This window comes from Capricornis sumatraensis, chromosome 14, assembly GCF_032405125.1.
Source record: "Capricornis sumatraensis isolate serow.1 chromosome 14, serow.2, whole genome shotgun sequence".
NCBI classification, from domain to species: Eukaryota; Metazoa; Chordata; class Mammalia; order Artiodactyla; family Bovidae; genus Capricornis; species Capricornis sumatraensis.
This window is the reverse complement of record NC_091082.1, coordinates 41,084,249-41,110,709: the sequence shown is the minus strand read 5'-3', so window position 1 is coordinate 41,110,709 and position 26,461 is coordinate 41,084,249. Positions and strand designations below refer to the sequence as shown.

Sequence of the window (26,461 nt, the reverse complement as noted above, 5' to 3'; positions counted from 1 at the left end):
ACCCTGGCCTTGATCACTCAACATGTGTCTACAAGGTTTCACTTTTAGTTGAAAAGAAACCCATAAATTTCACCTGTGTCTTTGTGATTCCCAGCTTGATAGAATCTTTTAGAATGTTTTTCTAACATCCCCTCCCCCCTGCCCAACTGCTCTAAGTTGCAAATGGCCAGATTTCAGTCATCAGGAGAGTAGGAAATGTATTATTTTTTTGCAGCCTGTCTTACTGGGGGCCAGATTCCAAGGAGGCAGCCCGTGTGCTCACAGGCCAGGAGAGCCAGGATTTCAACAGTGTCAACAATCTTTGCTCATCATACCAAAAAAGCAGCGTGTGTCGGTGCCGACTCATTAGCATACAGCCGCGCGTGCTTGCTAACAAAGCAGGCTCTGGGTATCTGCTAGTTTCTCAGCTTGTCTGTCTTCCTTGACCGAAAAGAAGAGGAGAAATTGCTTCAGGCAAGGGTGCTGTCCCTCTCTTTAGACAAGAAAGCTTCGCAAGGTTTCCAGGAGGGAGAGCTTTGAAGTGGTTTTTCCAATAATCACTCTTTTGGAGAAAGTGGATCATCCATCCTTTGTTTTTCTAATCTTGATTTAAATCATTGACAAGCAAAGAGATCGCCATGTTGTCTAGTAAAAACTGATTCAGCCCTGAATAACTGCAGTCATCCCCATGATAGTTTTATTTAGTTGGAGTCCGTAAAAGGAAATAAGGACACAGGCAGAGGTACACACGCATGCCCTCCTCTTGGTCTGCCTCTCTATCCTTCTTTTGTTGGGGGGATGGAGGGAAGAAGAAACGCGCAAGCAGATGTGCTGTTGATCTACAGGCTTCTGCCAACCATATGGCATCTTAAAGAAAGATGGTTGGAGCGTCTGGATTAGCAAAGAGTCGGGATGGGAAGCCATGTGTCGTGTTGGTACAGGCAGTTGTTTGAGCTCTCTCTAAATGGCTTCAGGAGATTGTGTAATGGAACAAATGGTCCTGCGAGCCCAGGAACAGCCTTGCCGCTGCTGGAGAGGCAATTGGCCCTCGGGCGCGTACTGCTTCCCTATCTCCAATCCTCCCCAACCCCCACCCCAGTATTGTATTCTTCTTTTAATGTTCTCTAAACTCTGAGAATTGACTCAGAACTTTTCAGTGTCTAATTACACTCGTGAGTTCTCCCCGCCTGTGTGTCCTGCCTGAACTTTCCTCTCGCTCTCTGATCTGGTGATTAACGATGCTCGATGCTCAGGGGCTGCTCAGTGCAGCGTCCTCCGCCGCCGCCCTCCGCAGGAGTCCGGGCGCCGCACACCAGCCTCCGGTGCTGCCCGACAAAGGCCTCTCTGGGAAGGTTGCCCAGCTACTGGGGGGAATGTTTTCGACCACCAGAATTTCCAGAAACCCCCAAAGATGGAAAATGTTTCATTTCTTGGTCAGGCAGCTGCAGGTGTTGAACACACCAGAGATGCGTCCTTCACTATTTTGGCCTTCCTGTGAGACAAGAAAAAAAAATTTATATTAATTCCGTAGCATTGAAGACTCAATGAAATTTGAGGTCACACATGCCATTTACCCCGCACTTTGAGACCTTAGGGTTCTATTCTGTAATACAAAGAGTAAAGGAAAGTTTAAGAATTGAGACACTCAGAATGGCAGCATGTTGGCAGGATTTCAGCCGTGGACAAGTGCTCTGACCATTCTTGTTCTGAGAGCCTGAGGCAGAAGGAGCCATGAGACCTCCCAGTGAGAGCAGAGCTTTCCAGTTGGTTTTCTTCCCCAAGCTCTTTGGACATTTCAGCTACGTTTTAGGGCAAACAGATCTTATTTGATTCTCATTCCAGGGCCATTGCACATACGGTGCAGTATCTTTAGCTGCTAGAAAAGTTAGGCCCGCCTCCTCCAAGGGGGCTCTGAACCCTGAGGCTCTAGGTGTATCATGGTTAATGGAAGGTGAAATGAATAGTCGATCCAGTCAAAGAACTGGTCAGTTTGTCTGACCAGATCATCAGACCGGTTTGAATGAAGTAGCTGGGTCAGTGGAGGTTGCTGGTCTGGTTGGTGCTGGTTGGTGCTGCACCCTAGGAACCAGAGGGCACTGAACAGCAATGCCTTCCTTAGGCTTTGAGACCCCGCTTCCCTTCTCAGGGGCAGTGAGCTCAATTGCACAGGTCCCAGAAAATGGGGTCAAGTAAGAAATGTTAACATCCAGGTTAAAAATGAGTTGGCCGTGGTATACTGTAGGAAATGGGAGGTTACCTTCCTTCTACAACTTCTATCACAGGAACACTGAGCAAAGAAAACACATTCTAATTTATTTTGCTTTGTGATGATATAGTCTTCCCCCCACTCCAAAAGAAATGAAGCCTAGAGCTTGTGTGACTGGGCTGCAGTAGAAGAAAAGGACGCAGCGATCTGACATCTGAATGTTTTCAAACTGTCATTATGTTTACGTACTTGTGGCTGAGGCATTTGATTTTTAATGTCTCAAGGTCATCAGAGAATAATTTGAAGATAGTTACCAACTTTTTCCTAAATAGCTATTTTCCATAGGGATAATAATGTTACCCAGAAATTTCAGATGAAGTGCTATTTCATTTTTTGTGTGAATTTTTTTCATTTATACTAAAAAATTATCCCTATCTCATATACATAGATTAAAAACATTCTTTTTTTCATAACTCATTTCATACTGAACACAGTATTAGGCTATTCTTACTCTGTCATCTGAATTTAGGATCAAGGGCATGGGGGTTGTCTGTGGAAAGCATAATTTTGATTATCTACCAATTGGAAGAAACTGCCACTTCAGTTCCTTTTACTATCCAAGTGTACCCTGGTCCCAAATTTGTCAGCATTAGAATTTCTTGAAACAATGCAATTAAACTGCAACATATTTCCTAACATTCTTAATTAAGACAGTAACTGGAAAATGTAGATTAACAGAAGCTACTGTTTTTATCAACATATTTTCTTTCTTTCCCTCCACCATCACATCCCCCTCCCCCTACTCTTTTTTGCTTTTAAATGTCTGATGTCAGTTTCGTCCACATGTACATTATGCACATGGCACCAAAGAAACAAAGTGAAAAATTCTCTTTTAATTCTGAGCTGCACGCCCAGCGCCACATGCACTGTCTGTTACATGTCGCTTCTTATGAGGTTCATGCTGGGAGTTTCTTTTTAAAGGCAAAGTGTTTCTGAAGGAAAGAGTTCAGGTTGGGCAGATTGTGTTAGAAAAATCTCACTGTCTCTGAGTGGAATTAATACACTGATTATTCTGTGCAGGCTCAAACTGGCAGCATGTGCAAAGTTCAAGAGTGTCTGGGAATTGAAATATGGAGGAGAATTCGGGAGAGTGAGCAGAGACAAAGAATTGGAAGTAGGGTTTTAGAAGTGAAACTAATGGTAACTTTGCAAGAAGGGAGAGGGAATTCAGGCATGAACAACTGTGTCATCAAGCAGGACATTTTAGGGTTGATCATAAAAGTCAGTTTAGTTATTGGATGAGAACAGGGGAAAATTAAAGACATATCATACCCAGCACCTTTTAAATTTCCATTTCTTTAAGATATTTGCCAGTTTCAATTAAGTCACGTGAGAAGCTTAATCACTAACATAGATATTAAAATGAGTTGTAATATTTCTTCAGCGTCTCTATTAGCAAGTGTTTTTTTTTGTTTGTTCAATTAAAATTTGAGTCCCCCATGATCAGCAAACTGATTAATTTTTGTTATTGTTTACAAATAAGGAATTGAATGAAGAAAAGCAAACAATCACTCAGCACTTTCCCATCACAAGGAAACTTTTTCCACATTGCTTCTCAAGGGAAATAAATTGGGACGTGAGCTTGGAGTTAATGAAGCTTTCATCCGTTTCCCTCCTTCAACTGCCATCTCAGCTTAATCCTCTTCTTCTGCCAAAGTCCAGAGGCCTTGCGAGCCCCCGCGGAGCCTCCGGAGCCAGATGCCGGCCAGCGGGTCTCCCCCGCCCCGCCCCTCCCGCGGCCGGCCCGCCCGAGCACGCGGCCCCCCACCCCCGGACCGGGCGGAGCCGCAGGGAGGGCGAGCCGCTGGGCTGCGCGGGGCCCACTGCGGCGGCGGCGGCGGCGGGAGCCGGAGCGGGAGGCCGCCCTGCCCTCTGCGGGCGCCTGAGCGCAGGTGTGGGGCGCCAGAGGCGCTCGTGGAGCCCGGCCGACCCTTCAACCCGCAGAGACATCATTGCCCGGCGCTGGGTGGGACCCGGGCAGACGGCTCCCTGAAGCGCCGTGGCCCCGGAAGGCTTTGCCTGGTGGCCTCTTGGGACGGGCGAGGCACGGGGAAAGACTCGTCCTGGGCATACACAGCCGCTCCTAAAGCCATCTACAGAATCTCACTAAAACTCTCTTAGATGAAGCCTTTTATTGGTGGCATCTAGGATGGGAGGGGGGCGAGGGGAACCTACCTTCTCTTTGACAGTTGCTCTTTTCTAAAGGAGGAAGTTATCTCTGGGGTTCACGACTTGGGATACAGAGTCCTCCCATCACTCTGGGGGTTAGGGGTTGGAAAGATGTCAGTATCCTGCCCACTTAGGGGTGGGATACAGCCTGAGCAGAGCAGCAGGGTAAGGCTGCGGGACCACCCCCACCTGCACCCCCCAGCACACACCCCTGCTGTCTCTGTGTCCTGGAGCCCTTCATCCCCTCTGGTCACTGGCTGTCAGGGCAGTGATGTCTACTGCCCTCAACCTTGCTTCCCCCACCGCAACCACTAAGGAACTGCCATTTAAAGATTAAATGCTGGATGGACGATTTAGCATGTCTGGGTTTTTTTTCTTAAAATCTGGGCACTGTGGGGTGTAGAGATTCCTAGTGGGACTCAGGTACAACTCTGTGCCCACTGCAAGGGGCCTGCAGTGTGCTGCCTTTTGTCACCCAGAGTACTTCTCCCCCCCACCCCCCACCCCAAGGCCTCTCCTTTCCCTTTTCTTCCGCCCATCTTATTCAGGGCCCCCACCCTCTCTGAGACCATCCTGTGGTGATACCCTCAACCCTCTGAGTTGAATCCCATCTCCCTTGCTATTTCAAAGACTGCATGTTTTGTTCACACAGATGACCTCTGCTTGGAGCACCTAAAAGTTGATTGATGACAAAGAGATGGTGCTAGACATTTTTATTCCAAAGCAATCTCAGTGTCTGTTCTCTCTGCCATCTTCCTCAAGGCCACACGAGCTACATGGGGCATTTTGTTTACTTGTGCTACTTAAAAAAAAAAAAAAAAGAGTATGGAGTGTTAGAAGCCTGGACTGGTTCTCTTGCCACTTCTTAAAATTCAGGATTTTGCAGCCTGAACACGAAACAATTGATGTAGTTGGTTCCTTCTCTCCCACGATGGTGCATAAATGGGCAGGATCTGACTTCTGTGCTGTTCGAGCCCACTAGCAACCACATGAACCCTCCGGCAAGCCTAATCACTGTGATCTGCCCTGGACCTTCTAGCTGGAAGAGTTATGCCATCATATTATCCCAACACTCTTCACTGTGTGGAGGATCCCCTTTTACTAAATGATTTATTACTCTTAGCAGAATTCCTTTGGCCGCACATTTTATTTCTGAGTCACTCTGTTCAGCTCAATTGGTCGCCTTCAGTTACCGTGGCAACCAGCAGATGGGGTTCTTTGACAAGGGTCAGCGGGGAGGCCTCAGTGCCTCAGTGTAGATGGAAGAGACGCTAAATAAAAAAGCTCTCAGCATTGACAGTTCCGTAGTGGATGGCCAGGAGTAGTTATCGAATTACTTGCATTAAAACCTAATTAAACGTGTGCCACTAAGTGGTGACTGAATCCGGTTACTTACCCGCCAGGGGCTCACTCTCATTTCATCATACCTCTGTGACCAGTCTGACTACCTCAAGGGTGGGGCTCTCCAGCGGAAGGGATCAGAAGGATCCTCACTGCAGTGTGGAATCTAACACTCCAGGACCACTCGGCACCAGGAGGATCCCCTCAGAACGGACTCTTCCTGAAAATGCCACAAAGTGCAAGTTTTCATAAGTATGGAATGATTTCTAAATAACTAGTGTTTGAAGAGAGTGCTCAGGCTTGGGTTTAGGCCAGGTGTGGCAGGACAGGTGGTGTGGGCTTTTCTGCTGTTTCCACTTTTAAGTGGCCCGCCTGGATTCTACTCTGCAAAGGTTGTGATTTTCAACAGTTTTCAATCCTCTGTCCTGTTTTTCTTTGCACAGTGGGGTGATGCTTACCATGACCCTGCTCTTGCTTTATAAAGAACTGATTAAGGATATCTGAGACTTAAGGCAAACGGTGTTGGTTCATCAGAGTCTGAGATTCTTGCCATGTCAGCTGCTATGCCCGCTGTTTCTCTGATGTGGATTCCTTATGAGGCTCAGTCCTCCAAGGGAATTACAAGCTTAGCTGGTCAGATAGCACATGCACTTTAAGACTGCAGGGTAGCCACCCAGCAGATGTTCCTAACTGACCTGAGGGGAAACTCTGCCTCCTTTGCAGAGGCAACTGTGTTCTCAGCAGTTGGTTCAGTAGAGAGCTGGCAACACTGTCAGGGGCTCCAGGGCAATGGCAGGGCCCTTTGAGTGCTCTTCTCCGGCTTGCCCAGGGTCCTGTGGCACCAGAGCGGCCTCCAAGGAGTTTTCCAGGCTGGTTTTGGGGCCTTCAGCCTCTGGTTCCTGCCCCCTTCATGCCAGTGCCAGGCTGTGGACTAGGTCAGTGTGGGTCCCAGACCAAGGAGTAAAGAACAGAGGTTGAGAGAGTTTAGAAACTGTAATCACAATTAGGTAGTACACCAGCGTTTTATTTGTCTTTTCACAGAACTGTCAGTCTGCAATCGAGGGGAAGTGAAAAAACAGCTGCAAACCCCAGCGTTCTCAGTTCTCTTCACTGAGCTAGTTAAAAAAGCTCTAAGCTAGAGAATGCCTTCTTTTCCCAGCCCCGGTGTTAAAAAATGGTTGTGGCAGCCGTTTCTCAGTACATTGTCCAGTGTGTCACCTTCCTAAGGTCCTTGCCTAAAATCCTTATTTTTCAGTATGGAATAGAAGTCGAGCCTTTCAGAAAATGCTGAAATGGGTTTTGAAATGCTGCCGAGCACTAGATCTGGAGTCAAGAGATATGGGTTTCAGTCCCAGATTGGCTCTAGACAGTCCATGTGACCTTGGATAAGTCACCTGTACTCTCTGGGCCCCAGATTGACCGTAATGGGCAGGACTGAATGGCCTCTAAGGCGCCTCTCATGTCTAACATGACCTGACCCTTTTGAAGAGAAGAGCAGGGGTCTTTTCCTCATTGCTCTCCTAAGCCACCACCTGCTTTACTCCACAGGCACCGAAGGCTCACTGGAAATTAGGGAGAATGAAAAATTAAAGTGCCTGTTGTTCAGTTGCTAAGTCATGCCTGACTCTTTCGAGGCTCCATGGACAGTATTCCGCTAGGTTCCTCTGTCCATGGGATTCTCCACCCCATGGAGTGCGTTGCCATTTCCTATTCTAGGGGAACTTCTCAACCTAGGGATCCAACTCGTGTCTCCTGCACTGGCAGGCAGGTTCTTTACCACAGAGCCACCAATGAAACCAATAAGTGGGGGTCCTTACAGGAATGTAAACTGTCTTTATCAGAAATGTAAACTCTCTCCAGAATTGCATGACCATTAGAATGAATTTCTCCATTGAAATCGTTATTGAAAAGAGTAGATTTGAGCAAAGGATATTTAAACAGCAAACCAGCCATAGAAACTGCCTGAATTTTCTAAGTGAGGATAAACTGGCTAGAATGTGTTCCAGCTTGCTGAGCACACGGCTTATTCTCACTGATTCTGTACGGCCACAGTAATGAAAGAGAATTTCATAAAATGTGGCAGCAATTTTTAAGCACTGGAACAAAGTGTACAACTTTAAATTAATATGGTTTATTCACCAAATTAATTACCTAGAGCAGTAATTAGGGTAATTGGGTTTTCAAAACTTTGACTTGGGCAACCTAGGTGTACTGTTCCGACTACATAGCTGGCAGTATTTGAAGACAGGAACACAGTAAAATTCTGTAAAGTCATAGGATCGTAGAAGTTTGGGAGTTCAAAGAGAACTTAGTCATCTTCCAGCCCAGGGGCTGACAAACTTTTTTTCTAGAGGGTCAAGTGATAAATATTCTAGGCTCTGTGGCCATATGGCTTCTGCCGCAGCTCCCCAGCTCTGCTGCTCCTGTGCAGAAGCAGCTGTAGACGATACGCGAGTGGATGAGCGTGGCTGTGGTTCAGCGAAAGTTTATTTAGGGGAACTGGAAGTTGAATTTCATTGGATGTTCATGTCACAAAACATTGTTTTTCTTTTTATTTTTTCAGTCATTTAAAAAATATACATTAAAAATATTCTTAACATACAGGTTGTACAAAAACAGACAGTGGACCAGGCTGTACTTGGCCTGTGGTGTGAAGTTTGCTGATCTATTTCTAGCTTATTCTGTCATTGCGTATGCGAGGAAATTGAGATCCAAAGTGATCGCACGATTTCCGTAAGTTTGTGTGACTGGCAGCAAAACTTAGGAGTAGACTAGGATAGTTTTCATGGGCTGCTTTGATGATTAAAACTGGAGCCTCACAAAAAAAATTATTCTCCAGAAGAAGTCATTTTGTATGTGATTGATACTGTGAATTATAGCATACCTGTGGTTCTTAAACTTGAGAATTGATCAGAATCACCCAGAAGGCTTATTGAAACATATATTGCTTGGCTGCATCCCCAGTGTTTGTGATTCAGGAGATCAGGGGGTATGCTTTGCTCAGTTTTAAAAGTGGAGAACCTGAGGTTGAGAGAGGACAAGCCTCGTGCCCAAGTAAAATCGGTAGTTTGTGATGGGATTTTGAACCTATGCCTCCTGTTTCCAAGTCAAGTACTCATTCATCTCTTCTAGGATTCCTTTAAGTGACAAATTTCAATAGCATACCTAAAATTATTTGATTGACATGTGATGTTCTTACGGTAACAAAGTTATTAAATATTAAAGTGTACTCACACTGTAGATGACATTACAGTTATTACATTTGGCATAAACATTTTCTACCAGTAAGTGGTTTGCTTCTGACACACGTATCCAGCACCTTGCTAAGTGCTGGAGTTGGAGAGCTGAATAAGATCCCGTTCCTGTCCTTGAAGATATTCATTGTTCAGTGGGAGAGGCAGCCCAGCAATGACTGTAGTAAGTGGGGATAAGCTGCATGGGATAGAACAAGTTGTGGAGGGATTTAGAAGGTTAGGGACTGATCAGAATCAATGTGGGCAGAGAGGAAGGAGGCAAGGAAGACTCAGAGACAGGTGAGGAGGGGTGGTCCCATCCATGCGAGGGAGCGCAGAGGGAAGAGCATGTCATTTGTGGCTCGTTAATCCTGACTCTGCCCCCTTCTGGTTGTCTGGTGGTGGTGGTTTAGTCACTAAGTCATGTCCAACTCTTGTGACCCCCATGGACTGTAACCCTCCACTGTCCATGGGGTTCTCCAGGCAAGAATACTGGAGTCGGTTGCCATTTCCTTCTCCAGGGGATCTTCCCAACCCAGGAATCGAACCCTGGTCTCCTGCACTGCAGGCAGATTCTTTACCAACTGAGCTATGAGGGAAGCACTCTGGTTGTCTGAACTTGAGCAAATGACTAACTTCACTGTGCCTTGCTTTTCTCATGCACAAAATACAGACAATAATAATGCATACTGTGTAGGATTGTTATGAGAATTAATTTAGCCAATGAGTACAGTACTCCTTGAGTACAGTAAATATTAGAGCACTCTACTGGGGCTTCCCAGGTGGTTCAGTTGTAAAGAATCCTCCTGCCAATGCAGGAGACATGAGTTCAGTCCCTGGGTTGGAAAGATCACCTGGAGAAGGAAATGGCAATCCACTCCAGTGTTCCTGCCTGAAAAATCCCATTTACAGAGAAACCTGGCGGGCTACAGTCCATGGGGTCACAAAGAGCCAGACAAGACAATGCCTAAACAACAACTGGGAAGAGTAGAGAACCGAGTCACATTTTACAGTCACAGTACGTGCACCTTTGAAATTCATATGTTAGTTGAAAAATTGCTCTTCATTTACATGAGGAAGCCCCTCTCCCAGGGAAACTGTGGGTCTGAGCCTTTTGAAAACACTCATCTCTGGTCTGAAAACATTTCAGGACAAAAGACATTTTACCATGACCACCACCGAAAACAAACAAACAAACAAAAAACCACCCACTGTAGTTTGGAGGGAGCTCCCAGGTTAAATGTTGAGTGAAACTCAAACCTCTGATCAAAAAACATGCATGCATGAAGTTACTGGCCACCTCTGGGGTAAGTAGGAAGCTGGGCTGGAGAAAAACATGTAGAGAGTGGCCCCATAGCACTGGCACCACGCTCACAAGTGTTCATTTGATTATTATGCCTCATAACTTATTTAGACACTGCATATATTTTGTATGTATCACATACAACATACAAAAATTTAAATATATGTATTCACTTGCTTTCACAGTATTCATAGCAAATGAGTGTCTGAAGCATAGGACCAGAGCTGGCAGCTTGCACTGCTTCTGTTTTGCATAAGATATTTTTCCCAGCCCACTCAGCTCCATAAAGTTGTTTTGTATTTCACCACTTGCTCCATCTTATCTTAAAGTCGTGCATATTTTTCTTTTAAATGTTGGTTCTGGTCATGCCTGCGGGGTGTGGCAGAGAGCATCACTGTTGGACCAACAGAAGCGTGCTTGGGCCTAGCTCATGTCCCAGACTCCTTTCATTGTATCTGCGTCCTGGGCCTTCTTGTTCCCATCGTAACTATTGCCCCTGCAATATGCAGGCTACGTCTCTTAGTCGTGGCTGACTTTTTGCGACCCTACAGACAGTAGCCTACCAAGCTCCTTTGTCCATGGGATTCTCCAGGCAAGAATACTAGAGTGGGTTGCCTTGCCCTCCTCCATGGATCTTCCCTGCCCAGGGATCAAATCCTCATCTCTTATGTCCCCTGCATTGGCAGGCAGGTTCTTTACCACTAACGCCACCTGGGAAGCCCAACTGTGGCCCCTCCCTCATCCCCAGTAATTCCCGGGGAGCCTTTGCCCAGGCAGGTGCATGCTGAGCACTCTACTCCAGCATGGGCACAACTGCTCTTCTCCTCCGAGAGGCCCCAGTCTACCCAGCGGTGACAGGTCCTTAAGGAAATGGACCCTGTACCTGACATTAGGATGGTGACCCTGGCCTGGGTGCAGAGTAGCCTGGAAGTGTCCTTCCTTGTGGTCACCCTGCCCTGTGAGGCAAGGGAAGCTCCAGGGCTTCGAGGGAAGGGATAGCTTGGCCTGGCTGCAGCTCCACTGGGCACTGGGTCAGTACTGTACAGACATGGGCACATCCTGGAGGTCCCTGGGAGAGGAGGGGATTCCTGCCTGTTCCGGAGATGAAGTATAGGCAATGGGAATTGTTTACTTGATCAGTCGTGTCCTACCCTTTGTGACCCTATGGACTGTAGCCTGCCAGGTTTCTCTGTCCATGGAATTTCCCAGGCAAGAATATTGGAGTGGGTTGCCATTTCCTTCTTCAGGGGATCTTCCCTACCCCGGGGTTGAACCCATGTCTCCTGAATTGCAGGTGGATTCCTTATCACTGAGGTACCTGGAAAGGCCAAGCCTTGAGAAAGGAGCATCCAACTTAGGGGTTGAGCTTGGAAGGCTGAAGATGCCGCTCTCTTTCCTACTGTGTGAAACCTCTGCGTGGTTGGCAAGCTGTTGGCTTCTCCTTGGAGGAGGGGGCTTCTGGCTGAAAGGCTCCTCTGCAGGTCCCTGAGGGCAGCCCCCCTCTCTCCTTTAATTACTCCACGCCTGGTAGAGGGAATAGATCAAAACAAGGGGCCTAAACAGAACAAGAAATTGCAAACTCTCAGGACAATTATGCTGAGACTTGAACATTGAAAACCAGGCACTTCCAGCCCTTTGAGATCGAAGTCCTCTGAGGACTTTGAGGAGCCATAGTCCAGGCAGAGGGGCCCCCAGCTCGTGGGTGGAAGGAGCAGAGGGTGCCTGGGGGCCGCTGACCTCAGAGGCTAGAGAGGGGGTGGGACCACCCAGAGGGTAGGCCAGGGTGCCTGTGTCCACCTGAGGAGGCACCCCTTCAGGTGGCCCCGCCACAACCAGCTCCCCCACCCTTCAGAGCATCTCCCATTGAGCTGCCTCTTCTCTCAGCACTTTACCTGGGGTGGAATAAGGAGGCCACTGAGCCGGTCTCTCAGGCTCAGGCTCACCTTGCCTGCTTCCTCTGCCTCCAGGAGGAGGGCTGCCTGCTTCGCTGGGTGCCTTCCTGCCTCCAAAAGCCCAGCTTCTTTTGTGTTGAAGACGTCTTTTCTCTCCTGCAGCACATCCTGCCCACTGGCTCAGGTCTCTCCATCCCTAGCTCACACTCTTGCTACCTATGCTCAGCCTAGCCCCTGTCTAGGATAATCACCACTCTCCCGTGCCTGTAACCGGCTTCTGAAGGGAGGGGACACTTACCAGCTGCCCTGCCCCTCCTGGGAGATGAGCCTCTCCCATCTCCCAGCCTTCATCCTCTCTCCCGGCACCCATCAGAGTCCTCTGGCTCCCTGCCCTCAGCCTTGACAGGAGGCTGTTCCCCAAGGCCTGGGCCTGGCCATGTTTCCTCTCTCTGCAGCAGAGGTTCTCGGCCAGTAGGCAGTAGGGGCCCAACCTGCTGTAACTATTGACATCATGAGAACTGTATCCCAAGGGTTGGTTGGTTTGCTGAGTCAACTCACTGAATTAACCAACCACTAATGGTGGTTAGGAACACCTGTACTCGGCCAAACTTTGCCTCCATGCCCTACCACTTATTCCCTGGTGACTTTGTGCAGGTCAGTTGAACCTGCCATTTTCAGTTTTCTCATCTGTAAAATGGGATGATGATCCTTTAACAAACTTGAACACCAGGCTTTCCCAGCACGTTTATGGCCTCACCTCTCGGTGGGTTTGATTGGCACGGCTAAACATCCAGCCAGAGCCTTTCTCAGACCCCAAGCTGAATCACTGCTGGGTGGGCGGGTGTCTCACAGGACCTCACCCTGACCCTGCGCCTCCTTCCATTCTCGTTTGGTAAATGGCAATGCCGTTGTCTGGAGCACAGCATCAGTATTTGTTAGTTTAGGTCAGAGTGTTACTAGGTCCAGCATTCCCTCCCTCCGAGCAGACCACAGCCTGTGGTCAAGCCACACTGCCCACCCTTGTCTTGGCAGCACCACCTCCCATGTGGAAGGCCCTGCCCTGGCCCCTGCCAGACCAACACTGTTCATCTTTGCACATCCCAGCTTGCCAGCCGAGTGACCTTGGACTGGTCCTATTTCTTGTCCTATACCCAGGACTATATCCTGATAGAGTCCTATATCCTATTTCCTATCCAAGTGACCTTGGACTAGTCCTATGTAACTCAGTTTCCTCATCCTTAAAGTGGAGATAACAACGGTTCCTCTTTCATGAAGTTGTCACGAGCACTAAGAAGTTAATAAATAATAAGCGCTTAGCAGGCAGTAAGCACTCAGTAGACGATGGTGATGATGGTGATCTTTCTCCTAAGTGGGCACAAGCCTTCCTGGGTCTCACCCTTGCCTCTGCTGACCCTGTGCTTTTATGCCTTGGTGGTCCCCTCAGTGCAGCACCTGTTCTGTCTCCAAAATTAGTGGGGAAACTGCTAAGGCAAGGAATATTTTGTAACTCTTGATGTGTCATGAGAACTGTTTACCGAGGGTTGGTTGGTTTGCTGAATTTAACTCACTGAATTAACCAACCTTTAGTGGTGGTTCCGAACACCTACACTAGGCCTCGCTTTGCCTCCGCAGTCTGCCGTTTATTCATTGTGTGACTTCGTGCCAGCTAATTGAACCTGTCAGTTTCAGTTTTCTCACCTGTAAAATAGGATAATAATCCTGGCCGTACCTCTTAGGACTGTAGTGAGTTTTAATGGAGGGATGAGCTCAGAGGCTCAGCAAATGTTAGCTGTTGTTAGTGGTGGTGGCTGCAGCTGGGATTTTGGATGAAGACGTGAACTTCGAAGGACAACAAAAATGAGAGCAGCAACCACCACAGAAAATAAAAGACAGTGTATGATGCCAGTAGGACACCCCCAAAATCTCTTCTAACTGACAGTAATAAAGCATTTGTGAATAGTGTAGGCTGGGTTATACAGTGTTTGGGGAAAGCAGTTGCAAAAAAGAACTATTTAAAAAAAAAATCTGTTTTCCCAATATTCAAAATAGGCCTTGAGAGGGCTACCATTGAAATATTAATATATTTCCTTAACAAAGTCCTTTTTATGTAAAATCTGGATTGTGGCTTTATTTTTTTTTTTCAACAAATGTGAGTTTGGGTTTTGTTGTTGTTTTTACTTTTTCTGAGCTTGTGATTGACTTTATTGCTGTAGTAAAGTGGCATGATAGAGGCTGACCCTGAAAAAAGAGGGAGCATATTTTTTAAAGGGCTTCCTTAGAGGAGTTCGAGTTGAGTCACAGTGAATCCATCTTTGGCTCTTTAGCTGTGAGGTTAGTGAAGCTTCAGCTTCCTGGAGGGAAGGCAGGACTTCCCCATGGGTCTTACTCCTTTTATCAATTGTGCTTCTGCAGGAAGGAAGGTCTTCCCTGGTGGTTCATTCACTCACGAGTCTGCCTGCAGTGCAGGAGACCCACATTCAATCCCTGGGTCGGGAAGATCCCCTGGAGAAGGAAATAGCAACCCACTCCTGTATTCTTGACTGGAGAATTCCACAGACAGAGGAGCCAGGTGGGCTACAGTCCTTGGGGTCACAGAGAGTCGGACATGACTGAGTCAGTAACACTTTCACTTTCCTGCAGGAAAACCCTGGGCAGCTGGTTTTGTGCTGATGAAAGGCTCACTCCTCGGACTTGATTGATCTGGTCTGGGTGGGGCCTGGGCTCCTGCATAACTGCTGCAGGGATCCAAGGCCCACAGTTTGCAGAACACGGCCAGCTGAGCCTCAGCTAGGTTCTTCTGGGGCTCCTTTGGAGGAGGGTCTAGGCAGGAACCAATCCCATTTCTGGCTGTGAGTGGTGTGGCCAGCCCATGGCTGGCTGTTTGTGCTGTGAAAACAGGCTTTGGCTCAGCCCAGAGCCCTGGATCAGGTAGCCACTCTTTCCAGGAGCCCAAAACTACACACCAAACCCATCTATTAGCCCGAATATTATCTCATTGATCAATTCACAGAGCAAGGACCTCATGGAGGGTGACCACTCCTGGAACCTTCTTGACTTTAAGCCTTGATGGTATCATCTCTTTATCACATGTTTCTGTTTCATTTGTTCTAAGCAAACATGAAGCCAATGGGCTACTACCTCAGTAACTCTTAGTCTGTGGCTCTCTCTACACCCAAGACTTGATTGGAAGGGGAAAGTCACCTACACCTGGTGGTTTACAGAGATTCCCTGCAAATGAGGAGGTTTTTCGCTTGTCTGAGTTAAATCTCAAAGCATTAGCTTGTTTGCTTCTCAAGGGAAAGGCTGTTCTCAACATCTCTGTATCTTCAGTGGTGCCCACTTCAGTGCTGGAGAGCAGAGTCACCACTCAGATCAGCTGCTGGATGAGCCTGGACATAGTGCCCCCCCTTTCCCAGGCTCCCCACCCACTGAAGCCAGCTGGCCTGGCTTCTCTGCTTCCTGAATGTTCTTGCTTCTCCCAGCCTCCCCATGCTGAGGATGCTGTAGAGGAAAACTTCGGTTTGGTCTGATGCCAATGGGGTAGTTTTGAGACTGTGTTCTCAGGAAAAATTGCTCCACATAAGAGCATGGTCATTGGCAGTAGGGGCAGACTGGGCTTCCCAAAGTTGCAATGCCATGGAAACTTATTTTTCTCTCCTCCCATATTAGAGGGAGAGTAATGGATGCAAGGGAGGTGGGCATTTTAATTTATATAGTACAGATGCAAGAAAGTGCTCATACATGGATGGACAGGACCAGACTGTAGCCCAGGCTCTGGGCTAGGGAGACCCTGAATCTGGTCCTAAAGTAAAAGTGAAAGTGTTAGTCGCTCAGTCGTGTCTTACCCTTTTCGACCCCACAGACTATAGCCTGCCAGGCTCCTCTGTCCATGGAATTCTCCAGGCAAGAATATTGGAGTGGGTTGCCATGCCTTGCTCCAGGGGATCTTCCCGACCCAGGGATCAAACCCACATCTCTTACATCTCCTGCATTGGCAGGTGGGTTCTTTACCACTAACGCCACCTGGAAAGCCCCTTTTAAGTATTTTGTGTGTTCTTTGCTCAGTCGTATCTGGCTCTTTGTGATCCTATAGACTGCAGCCTGCCAGGCTCCTCTGTCCATGGGATTCTCCAGGCGAGAATACTGGAATGGGTTGTCATTCCCTTCTCCAAAGGATCTTCATGACCCAGGGATCAAACCCGGGTCTCCTCCATTGCAGGCAGATTCTTTACCATCTGAGCCATCAGGGGAACCTGGTACTAGGCAGCTACAAACACAGGAAGGAGTAACTAAGCCTTGTCCTTGGTCCTTGCTCTCTCCAGAAGCAGCCGTGGGCAGGGGGTGGGGCATAGGCTTGTGGGCATGGCCAGAGCTGGCTCCTACCAAGAGAGCATGTGCAGTGCCTGCTAGGTGCCTGCCCCAGTATCTTCAGTTCAGACCTCTCATCCTTGCAATGTGGAATTCGGAGGAGGGGCACGGAGAGTTCTTAGGAGAGTGCAGGGGTGTGGCCTGGGTTGCAGTAAGTGTGCCTGGTGGGGCAGCTTGAACAACCACCCGGAGCTCGAGAAGGGGGTGGATCAGGCAGTAGGTGCCACCTGGGAAGTGGGGAGGGTTGCAGGCGGCAGAGGAATCTGAGGCCAGTGTGAGTCAAGTGCTAGACCACTGTTAGGTTGCCCAGGGTGCAGTTTTAGGTTTACCTGCCTCCAGATGCTGAATCACTTTTAGCAAACAAGTCTACCCATTGCTCCCTGAGTCCTAAATGTCTGTCCTCGCAGATATTCAGTTGTGCTCAAAACACCGCACCCCCCAAAACGCAGCCATCGGAGAGCTTGAACTGAGGGTGGGTTGAGCCCAGTGTCTGCAGAACAGTCTTCGAATTTCTTGACTCACTGTGGGATATGTAGCCTGGAGTTTTCTTGTGAAAACAGAACTTAATTCCACTGCTGGTGCTTAATTTCACTGCTGCATGGTCCATGAGGACCATGAGGAAGGGCATATGACCTACCCAACTTCTTCACAGACCAGTTCTCGGTAGTTGTTCAAGTCTAAATTTAATCCAAGGCCTGCATTTCCACGGGTGAGTGTGCTACTGGTTGTAGGAATCCGTCTTTGGACAAATGTGGATAATAGTTTGAGTGAATTAGCAAGTCTGGAGGGGAGAGTCCATCAGCAGAATGACAAATATAGGATCTTTAAAGACATCTGGTCAGCGATGCCGGAGCTCGTGATTGACTGAGTGATTAATAATGGAAAACCCTTAGTTCAGTGTTTCCGCCTTCCCTCGCCCACATCCCCAGCCGGGGCCGGCCGTCTGCTCCAGCCTGCCAGAGACGTTTCCCACTGAACAATGGAGGCACTCAGGCCCCCTCATCTTTGAGCTCTGTGAGTTTAAGGTTTGAGTTTTTCTTCAGTTTTATCTGTGTGCTCCCTAAATAACAACTCACTGAAAAGACTCGCAATTCCCTTCCACATTTGATAAAATTCCATTCCCCTGCAGGAGGGCGTCCAGGTGCCTCTGACCTCCAGCTTCTAGTTCACTGTCAGGAGCTTCCCTCCCAGGGAGCCAGTGGACATCTTTGTCCCTAGTTCTCAGAACCCGTCTCTAATTCTGTGCTGGATTTTTCTCCAGGCTGAAGCAGCTAGACAAGCACAGCCAGGCCACGGCCCAGCAGCTGGTGCAGCTCCTCAACAAGCAGAACCAGCTTCTTCTGGAGAGACAGAGCCTATCGGAAGAGGTGGGACATCTGAGATCCCAGGTACCGTGCATGGCACCTCACCCACCAGAGGACACACTGGTCTTTTCCTTATCCTTTTTTAAAATTTTTATTTTTAATGGGAGGATAATTGTTCTACAATATTGCTTTGGTTTCTGCCATAATTCGGCATGAATTAACCATAAGTATACATATGTATACTGGGCTTCCCTGGTGGCTCAGATGGTAAAAAAAAAAAAAAATCTGTCTGCAATGTAAGAGACCTGGGTTCAATCTCTGGGTTGGGAAGCTCCCCTGGAGAAGAGAATGGCTACCCACTCCAGTATTCTTGCCTGGAGAACTCCATGGACGGAGGAGCCTGGCAGGCTACAGTCCATGGGGTCGCAAAAGAGCTGGACACGATTGAGCGACTAACACTAACTAACTACACGTATGTCCCTTCCCTCTTGAACCTCCCACCTCCCACCCTTTCCCACACCTCTAGGTTGTTACAGAACCTCGGTTTGAGTTCCCCAAGTCACCCAGCTAATTTCCACTGGCCATCTCTTTTACATATGGTAGTGGTGGAGGAAAGGCATGCTCCCAATTAGGGGAGTCCTTGTGAACAGAAGGTAGGAGTCTTGTTTTAAAACAACTGATTGGTAATTGAGCCAATGTCTGGAGTGCTTGCAGAGGGCGTGGAAATGGTACGTAGATAACACACATTAACTCTATCCTTGAACACGCCTGCAAGATTGATTATTGTCTCTGTCTTACAGATAGGGAAACTGAGACTCAAACAAACGCATACAGCTAGCAAGTAGGGACACTGAAAACGGAGCTGAAGTCTGACTCCATGATCCAGACTTTCCCTGTTCAGGTTAGGTCTGTGGCCAGCGGCAGGGGCAATGGAGTTGGAGGATGGAATGAAACCATCTTTTCCCACATTGCTTCTCTTCCTGTCTAAGAGGCTGGGCTTTTTACCCCGTTGAGTAGTCAGTTAGGATGAGGAGGTGGTCCACGGGCTGGCCGAGGCCTCAGCCTCTAATCAGGAGTGCGCCGGGGTGCTCCACAAGTGCCTGTGGGATGCCATGCAGCAAGTGCTTGGAATTATTAATGGGGAAAATGCATCTGGAAGTGGAAATGATGAGAAGTCATCTCATTCTCTTTCCAAAATGACCATGAGCCCAAATACCCTTTCTGGGTATTATCTTACCCTTACCATACCCTTTCTGGGCAGGGTATTGAGGAGCCACTGTCCTCTGAGTGATTTTTCCCACTCAGCTCACCAGACCCCACCTGCAAAGTCCTCAGTGGTTCCGCAGAGTGAGTGAGCACCTCCAGGAACCAGTCACTGAGCTCAGGCCCTGGGCTGGAGACACACCTGCACTGTCTGCTCCCAAGAGGCTGTTCTACACGCCCTACAGTCACACGGTCATCCAGGAACATGGGTCCCAGGGCCTCTCCCCACACACACCAGACAGCATCTCTGGGAGCAGGGCCCAGGAATCTGCATCGTAACAAGCTGTTTGGAGAATTCTGGAAGACAGTAGGGATTGAGAGCCTCTGAAAGCGGTGGGAGGCAGAAGGAACAGGGAACGAGCCCAGAGTGCATCCCTGTCACTAGGGCCTGGACAAGCTGAAGTCTCTTCTAAGCCTCAGTGTCCACCTCTGCATGCCAGCCTAACTCAAAGGGACACTGGAAAGCCAACGAGGGCGGCTGTGAGGTGCGTGGCAGGCTCTCTGGTGGATTGCAGGCGAAGAAATGTCAGGGGTTTTCTTTTCCTCTCTCTTTCTCAAGCTGGAGAAGGTCCCGGGAGAAGCACAGGTCGGACAGAGATCCTGTGGGGCAGCGGCCATGGAACGATATGCACTCCTGTCACCCTGCTCCTCCGACGTGCCCAGATACCTCATCCTGCACTTGTGTGGCCCGCCCACGACCAGAACTCAGCTTTCTGGGCAGGTCCTCGTGGTGGGGTCGGGGAGTGCTGGGTGGCCCTCAAAGGAGGGGGGCCTGGGTGGTGCCAGCCACAGGTTGGGGCCATCGGGCCTCCAGGCAGCTGGAGAAACTCAGGGCATGAGTGGAGCTCCTGGCCTCTGAGAGCCGAGAAGGACTTCAGAATGTCGGCTGTGGAGAGTCTTGCACACAAGCTCCAAGCATGTGGCAGCCTCCTCTCCACTCTGGGCCAGATCGTTATTCTCTGGGGTTTGCCTTTTTAACTCCCCATCTGCCTACCTTACAGTCCACTTAGAACTTAACACGGATCATCGATGCTTAGAAATCTCATCCAGGGCTTTAAAAAAACCCAATAATTGCCAAATGGATTGTGAAATTTTTGTAAAATGCATTTTAAAAAAAGAAAAAAAGATAAATTCTTCAAAATTCTTCAGAAAAATCAGCAAAGCTTTTTTTTTCTCCCTTTGCCTGAAGCAACAGAAATGATTTGACATCCTATGCTATCTGATACTGGCCCATCTGGCTCGTCTGTAAAGGGATCTTTCAGATTCAGATATTACATTTGGAGTTATTTTAATGTGGGCATGACAAAGGAAATTTGGTCAAGAAAATCCTGGCTTTCAGTAGCAAGTCCTAGTGTTCAAAGATGAAGCAGAAGCCCAGGCAGGCTTCTACTCTCTAAATCAAAGCCTACCCTTTGTACCCGAGTGTGGTGTTTGGACCTATTTTTGCCCCAAAATGAACTTGAACTGTTGTATTTAGCTTCCAATGAGGCCTTGAGGATGCTGTTTGTGCACAGCAGGTATTCAGAGGGTGCCTGCTGCCTCCTGAGGGTTCTGGAGTGACCAGACACACCACATCCACACCCACCTTTCTCCCAGAGAGAGTCCTCTGGTTTATCTCTGGTTCCAGGGTGGTTTAGCTAAAGGCTTCCATTTTCCCAGCCTGGATGAATTAAGCACGATAACTTAATTTTGCACGTCAGCCTCTAAAAATCTCTATCCATTGAATTCTCACAAGAGAATGGATATTTTCTGGCCTGGGCAGCTGCTCTAAAGCTGAGTCACATCCCTCCAATTTGCTCCTAGGCCTCGGTCCTGTGCCGAAGCAGATGACAAGTTCGGGTTGGCCTGTGGCCTCCGACAGGAAACATCTAGCCTGTTCAGAAGGCTTTATTATTCTGAACTGTTTCTGCTGAACTTCTGAAAGATGCACAACATGCCTGGCCGATGGTCACAGTCCTAACTGCGGCTGTGATGGTTTCTGGCCGTGAGAGCTCCTGTCTCCTCTGAAGCGCTGCTGGCCTGTGGTGGCCGGTCCAGCGAGAGCTAGGCCAGCCCTGGGTCCTACTCAGTGGACGTGGCTCAGTCTGCTCACCGCCAAGTTCAAGGCTGCTTTTCTGACTTGTTCTCAGTTTAGGACTGATGAAAAACAAGGGCTTTATGAATCTCCTGCTTCCCTCTTGGAGAAAAAACTTCTGGAAAAGTAGCTTTTAAAACATCATGAAATGCTATGTTAGTTCTTCGGGAGAAATAAGAGACATGAAAGCACTAACCCAGCTTTACACTGCAAACATGATTCTCCTCTGTTCTTTTCAGGGACCAGTAGAGGACTGGCTCTGTGGTAGTGCCTGTGGTCGGTGGGGGTTGTGGGGGTGTCTAGTATGTGGAACTTGGGTCCCAGAGGAGTTTTGGTAAGGGCTGACAGCTGGGAGCCGGGTCAGAGGTCTGTGACCCAGGGCCTGGGGCTCTAACATCTGGCCAGGAAGGGTGGCTCCAGCTGGTAAGGAAATTAGAGTCTTTTCTTGGGGAGAATGGCATGAGAGATGGGAGAGGATGGAAATTATCTGTCCACTTAGAGGATGTCACTTATACCAAGATTATTTTATTTGTATATTTCTCTGGTGGTGGATATGGTTTCAGCTGATTTGCATTCTCTGATAGCTCTGTCCCAACAGACTGCTTGACTCCATCCTCAGTGTTCAGTCTGGGAGGGATGTCTTTGTAGTCCCTTTAGATGCGTCACTTACACAGTTTAGAAAACAGCATCTGAAGCTGACTGATGGGTGATTAATCAGTTGGCCCTATGACTTTTGAGCATTTTTGGCAGTGAATTTACTTTCTAATTTGATTTAAACTTGTGTATGGATCCAGCAGACATATGTGATTATATTCAAAATCATGGACATTATCTCGCTACACCAAAGGATTCATAAAGAGAGCTGAAAACAAGCACAAGAAACAAAGACAACAGATGACAAAGGAAGGAAAGGCCCGTTTGTGACCTGAAGGAAAGGGAGGGGGGAGCCTTCAGAAATGTGAGCTCCAGGGAGCTCGGCTCAGCTCCCTCGAGTGCCTGCAAACCAAGCTGTAGGGTCACCCGGCAGAGACTTGGAGGTGTCCACAGAGTCTGTGGTGGGCCTTCCTTGAGCCCGGGGGGGCTTCACCCAGTTAAGTCGGCACTTTCATGAAGCTAGCTACCTGCAGGACAGATGGTGCTTGATAGAACAGCAAATACACTGAATAAAATAAATTAAAAAGCCTCCTCCTGAACCAAGATTTTTTTGGAAAGAATTCTAAATAGATGAAAACAAACAATTTGATTTCAACCAAATTGTTGTTTTTTTGTTTTTATCCTGATTTTCACCCGAATTGTCAGTCTCAAAAATAAACACTGATACATTCCCAGAAAATATTTTTCAAATAAAAACTGACTCTGTTAAAGTTTGCCCTGATTCTTTCAAAACTGTGTACAAGACACTGTCAACCGAAGTGACTTGCATATTTTTTTAAATAAACTTGAACATATGCAGCTAAAATGTCATTAACTCCCTGCTGCCTGAGTGTTGTAAAAGAATGACGTAAGACCCCCTGGTGCCACATTTCTAACATAGGGGTCTTGTGACCCTCAGGGAAGCTTCCTCAAGCAACTCAAATAGCATAGTTTAACTTTTTCTTTTTTTCAACTGAAGGCCCTGTGTGTAATTAATATTGAAAAGTGCATACAGCTTATTGAAGCCAAACTTGCTCTTCTGCTAACAGTTCACTTTGTCCAAGAGTGAATAATTTCAGAATAAGACTTATGGAAGAAAAATACATTGAATTTAACATTGCTTCAGATACATTTGCTCCACTTATTGCTTCCCGAGTCAGACATTACATTTTGCAATATAAATTCACAATCAAGATTTTAAAGGGAGCTAAATATTTTAATCCAATTAGACAAGTGAACAAAACACTGAATATTACATGTAGTGTAGATAAGTGGTTCTTGCCTTTAAAAGACTGTAATTCCGTCACATTACAACCCCAAATGTCAATGTTGTCTTTATTTTTAACGCTTTCAAACATGAGGCAGCCAGAGGCTCCACTCTCTGCTGTTGGTGACACTGTCTGTCCTTTGGGAAATTCTTAAAAATCTATTTACCATGGAAACACGGTTCGTACAAAACACAGACCCCTGCCCATGTGCAGGGGAAGTTTCTCGTGACTCATGGGATTCAAGAAAGCTGGAAGATGACAAAGTCGGGATCCCGTGGACTGTGGCAGGATCCGTCGCACGTGTTCGAGTGTGCTCTGGGGAAGAGACGGCGAGCAGATGCTAGCCATTGGCTAGTGGGTCCTCCCACCTGACCACTCCTGTCTGCGCATGGGGTCCCCTGCCTTCCCCTCATGTCTCAAGTCCCAAGTCCACATCGAGGTGCTGTTTTCCAGGAAGCTAAGGAATCACTGTCTTCACCTTCTTTCTGCAAGAAAGTCTGTCCTGCCTCTACTGGTGCCATCTTCTAGCTTCTCTAGTTCTTTTCCTATGTTGGAGCCCACAGGCAGCAAACCCAGGACCCAGAGTTCAGGGAAAATGGAGCTTGAACTCTGACTGCCACAGAGCTTTCATTGTCTGGGGCCCAGCCGGGCAGCCATGGGGAAGAATAAAACGAGGGTCTGCGGCGACCTTGCTGTGAACTCCTGCCCATCTGGCAGCTGCGCCAGCCGGAGGGGAAGGCAGTTTCAGCCAGAGCTTCGGTGACTTGTGCAGGGCAGAGGCAGGCCCCTCTTAACCTGGAGTCTGCAACCGTGAGCCCTGTGTTGGCAGAGAACTGCCTTCTAACAGGTCAGTGGTCACATCTGAGCTGCGTTTCCACAGTTCCACAGAAGGACCGGGGAGGACAAGTTAATGACCATCCATAGGTCACGTGGCTTATATAGTCCAGGTTGCCTGATATATTTGACTGCTGCTTAATCCCACAAACACCAAACTTGGTGGCTCTTTCATTAAGTTGGTTGGAATAGCATTAAAAAGAGCCTGGACTTTGAGCTCAAACTGCCTGCATTCAAATCTCAGTTCTGGACCACTTCAGTTAAGTTTTTAGCTTCCACATCAGTCCATCAGTCAATTTCTGGTTAAAAAAAAAAAAATCAGTAATAGAACCAGCTTCCTTTAAAAAGGGAGCTCTCTGCATTACCAGAGCCCAGAAGAGAGCACCTACCGGGGTGGCACTGAGGTCACTGTATGCTTGAAGATGCCACTTAGAGAAACCATTTAACATCTTTCTGCACGGGTGGAAAAATCAGGCCCAGAGAGGTGGAGTGAGTAGAGCCGGGAAATGAATGGGCAGGAGAACAAACTTCCAGAGACTGGTGTTCATTCCCCGGGCCTTGGGCTGCATGCAAGAGGGAGATGGGGGTCTTCTCTCCCAGGCAGCGGCCTGGAGCTCAACCCCAGCTGAGCAGCTACAGAGCTGTGGCCTGGCTCCCAAAGTGGGGGCAGCATGAGGCAGGCACTGGAGGCTTCCCTGGAGCTCTGTCAACTGAGGTCGAGCTCTGAAATACCCAACATGGAGGCTGGGGAAGGGGTTCTGTCCTCTTGAGTTAAAAATAGATGCTTTTCCGCCCAGAGGCTTGAGGAACAGGTTCTTTTTTTTTTTTTTTTTTTTTAAATCCTGGTCAAACAGAGACAGAAGATGTACACATGAGCAAAGGAGGGAGCCAGAAGGGGAGATATTCCACTTGGAGGGCCTGCTAAGAGGCCACATGGAGACGCATAGAGAAGAGACAGATGGAAACACGGGGCAGGCCGAGCTCTGAGCATCCCTGTGAGGCCTCGCTGGTGCTGCAGCATCCCTGAGCCACAGGCTTGGGAGAAAAACAGAGAAGGCTGGGTTGGACCCCAGGTGTCGATGTTGATTGGGAAACAGTTCAGATCATCCAGAGAGACTCATTTTTTAAACTCTGATTTAAGTTAAACTTCAGTAAAAAATTAGACACACAAGTCAGGGTTTGTGGAGAGAAGGCTCAATTAGTGTTTAAAAAGAAAAATGAGTCAGTGATACTGGGCTTGCGGTTGGGGGGCATTTATGTCATCCGTGGACAACCCTTCAGAGGAGCAGCTGCCAGGGGGCTGTCAGTCCTCTGCCCTCTAGGGGGCAGCCATCAACAACTGCAGGTGTGGCCACAGCACCCCGGGGCCACGGCAAGGGGCCCTGGCGACAAGTCTGAAGGCACAGTGATGGGAAGATGGTGGCTGAGGGCCCCAGCCACAGTTCACGCTGGCTGTGTCCCACTGGAACACACAGCCAGACCATGACCACTGTGGTGTGGACGATGAGCCCCCTTTTTGGAACTAGGCAACGGCTGACGTCCTAAGTGATGGCAGATGAGTGGCTGTTGGTAGTGCAGTGTTAGCTGCTCAGTCATATCCAACTCTTTGTGACCCCACGGACTGTAGGGCTCTTCCGTCCACAGGAATTCTCCAGGCAAGAATACTGGAGTGGGTTGCCATTTCCTTCTCCAGGGTATCTTCCCAACCCAGGGATCAAACCTGGGTCTCTTGCATTGCAGGCAGATTCTTTACCACCTGAGCCAAGCAGGGAGGAGCCAGATGTTGGCAGTAACTAAAGCTTCTCTCTCTCTGGACACGTCACGGTTAGGGGGAAGAACCAAGAAACATTCTTCACTAAAGATCCAGCCATCCAGCCATCTGCGGGTGACACCAAGAGCTGGTTAGCAGGAAGACAATGACATTACAGGGTAAATTACTCATTCAGTCACATTTGCCGAGGGCTCGTGATGCATCAGGCAGTGAACAGGAAGTTCTGTGATATGAAAGTGGGGAGGAATACAGGGCTTTGCAAAACCAAATGAAAGAGAAAACCTTTGATTGCTCCCAGGAATCTCAGGTTGACCCCTGCAGGAGCACTAGCAGGAATGGGCCGGGTGACGGGTCAGTTCCTGGCGGGAACTGAAGAGACTCATGTGAGAAACACCTGTTTCCTGGAACCTGGGTTTAAAAAAATTCTGCAGCATGGTTGCCTTCTACTTAAGGTCTTTACTGTCCTGTGTTGTTCACATTATAGGTGTTGTGCTTTCTACCTCAAGTTTGAAATTTTTTTTTTGAAATGTGTCTGTTGTGGTTTATACTTATCCTTGTAGTCAACGATGTCCTTGAATCTCTAAAGTTAGAAAGTAAGCCACCCTCTCCAGAGCACATGGTGGGCAGGCAGTCTGCCTAGCTAGGGGACAGGTGAGCCATTCACCTGTCATTCACTGATCATTTCCGTCAGGACCAGAAGGCCAGTTGGCTCATGGAGATCATGTGTTTGATGCAAACGGGCACTCTTTCTGCAGTGGCAGGG

The 26,461-nt window shown here is 48.2% G+C and overlaps 1 protein-coding gene across 1 annotated transcript in view; it reads left to right on the top strand.

Annotated features, from left to right (window-relative positions):
• Positions 1 to 26,461, top strand: part of SDCCAG8 (SHH signaling and ciliogenesis regulator SDCCAG8) — a 240,988-nt gene that overhangs the window by 212,906 nt on the left and 1,621 nt on the right. Inside the window, exon 17 of the mRNA XM_068985635.1 lies at positions 17,813 to 17,939. Coding sequence (XP_068841736.1) covers positions 17,813 to 17,939 — 127 coding nt within the window. The remainder of the gene's footprint in view (positions 1 to 17,812; positions 17,940 to 26,461) is intronic.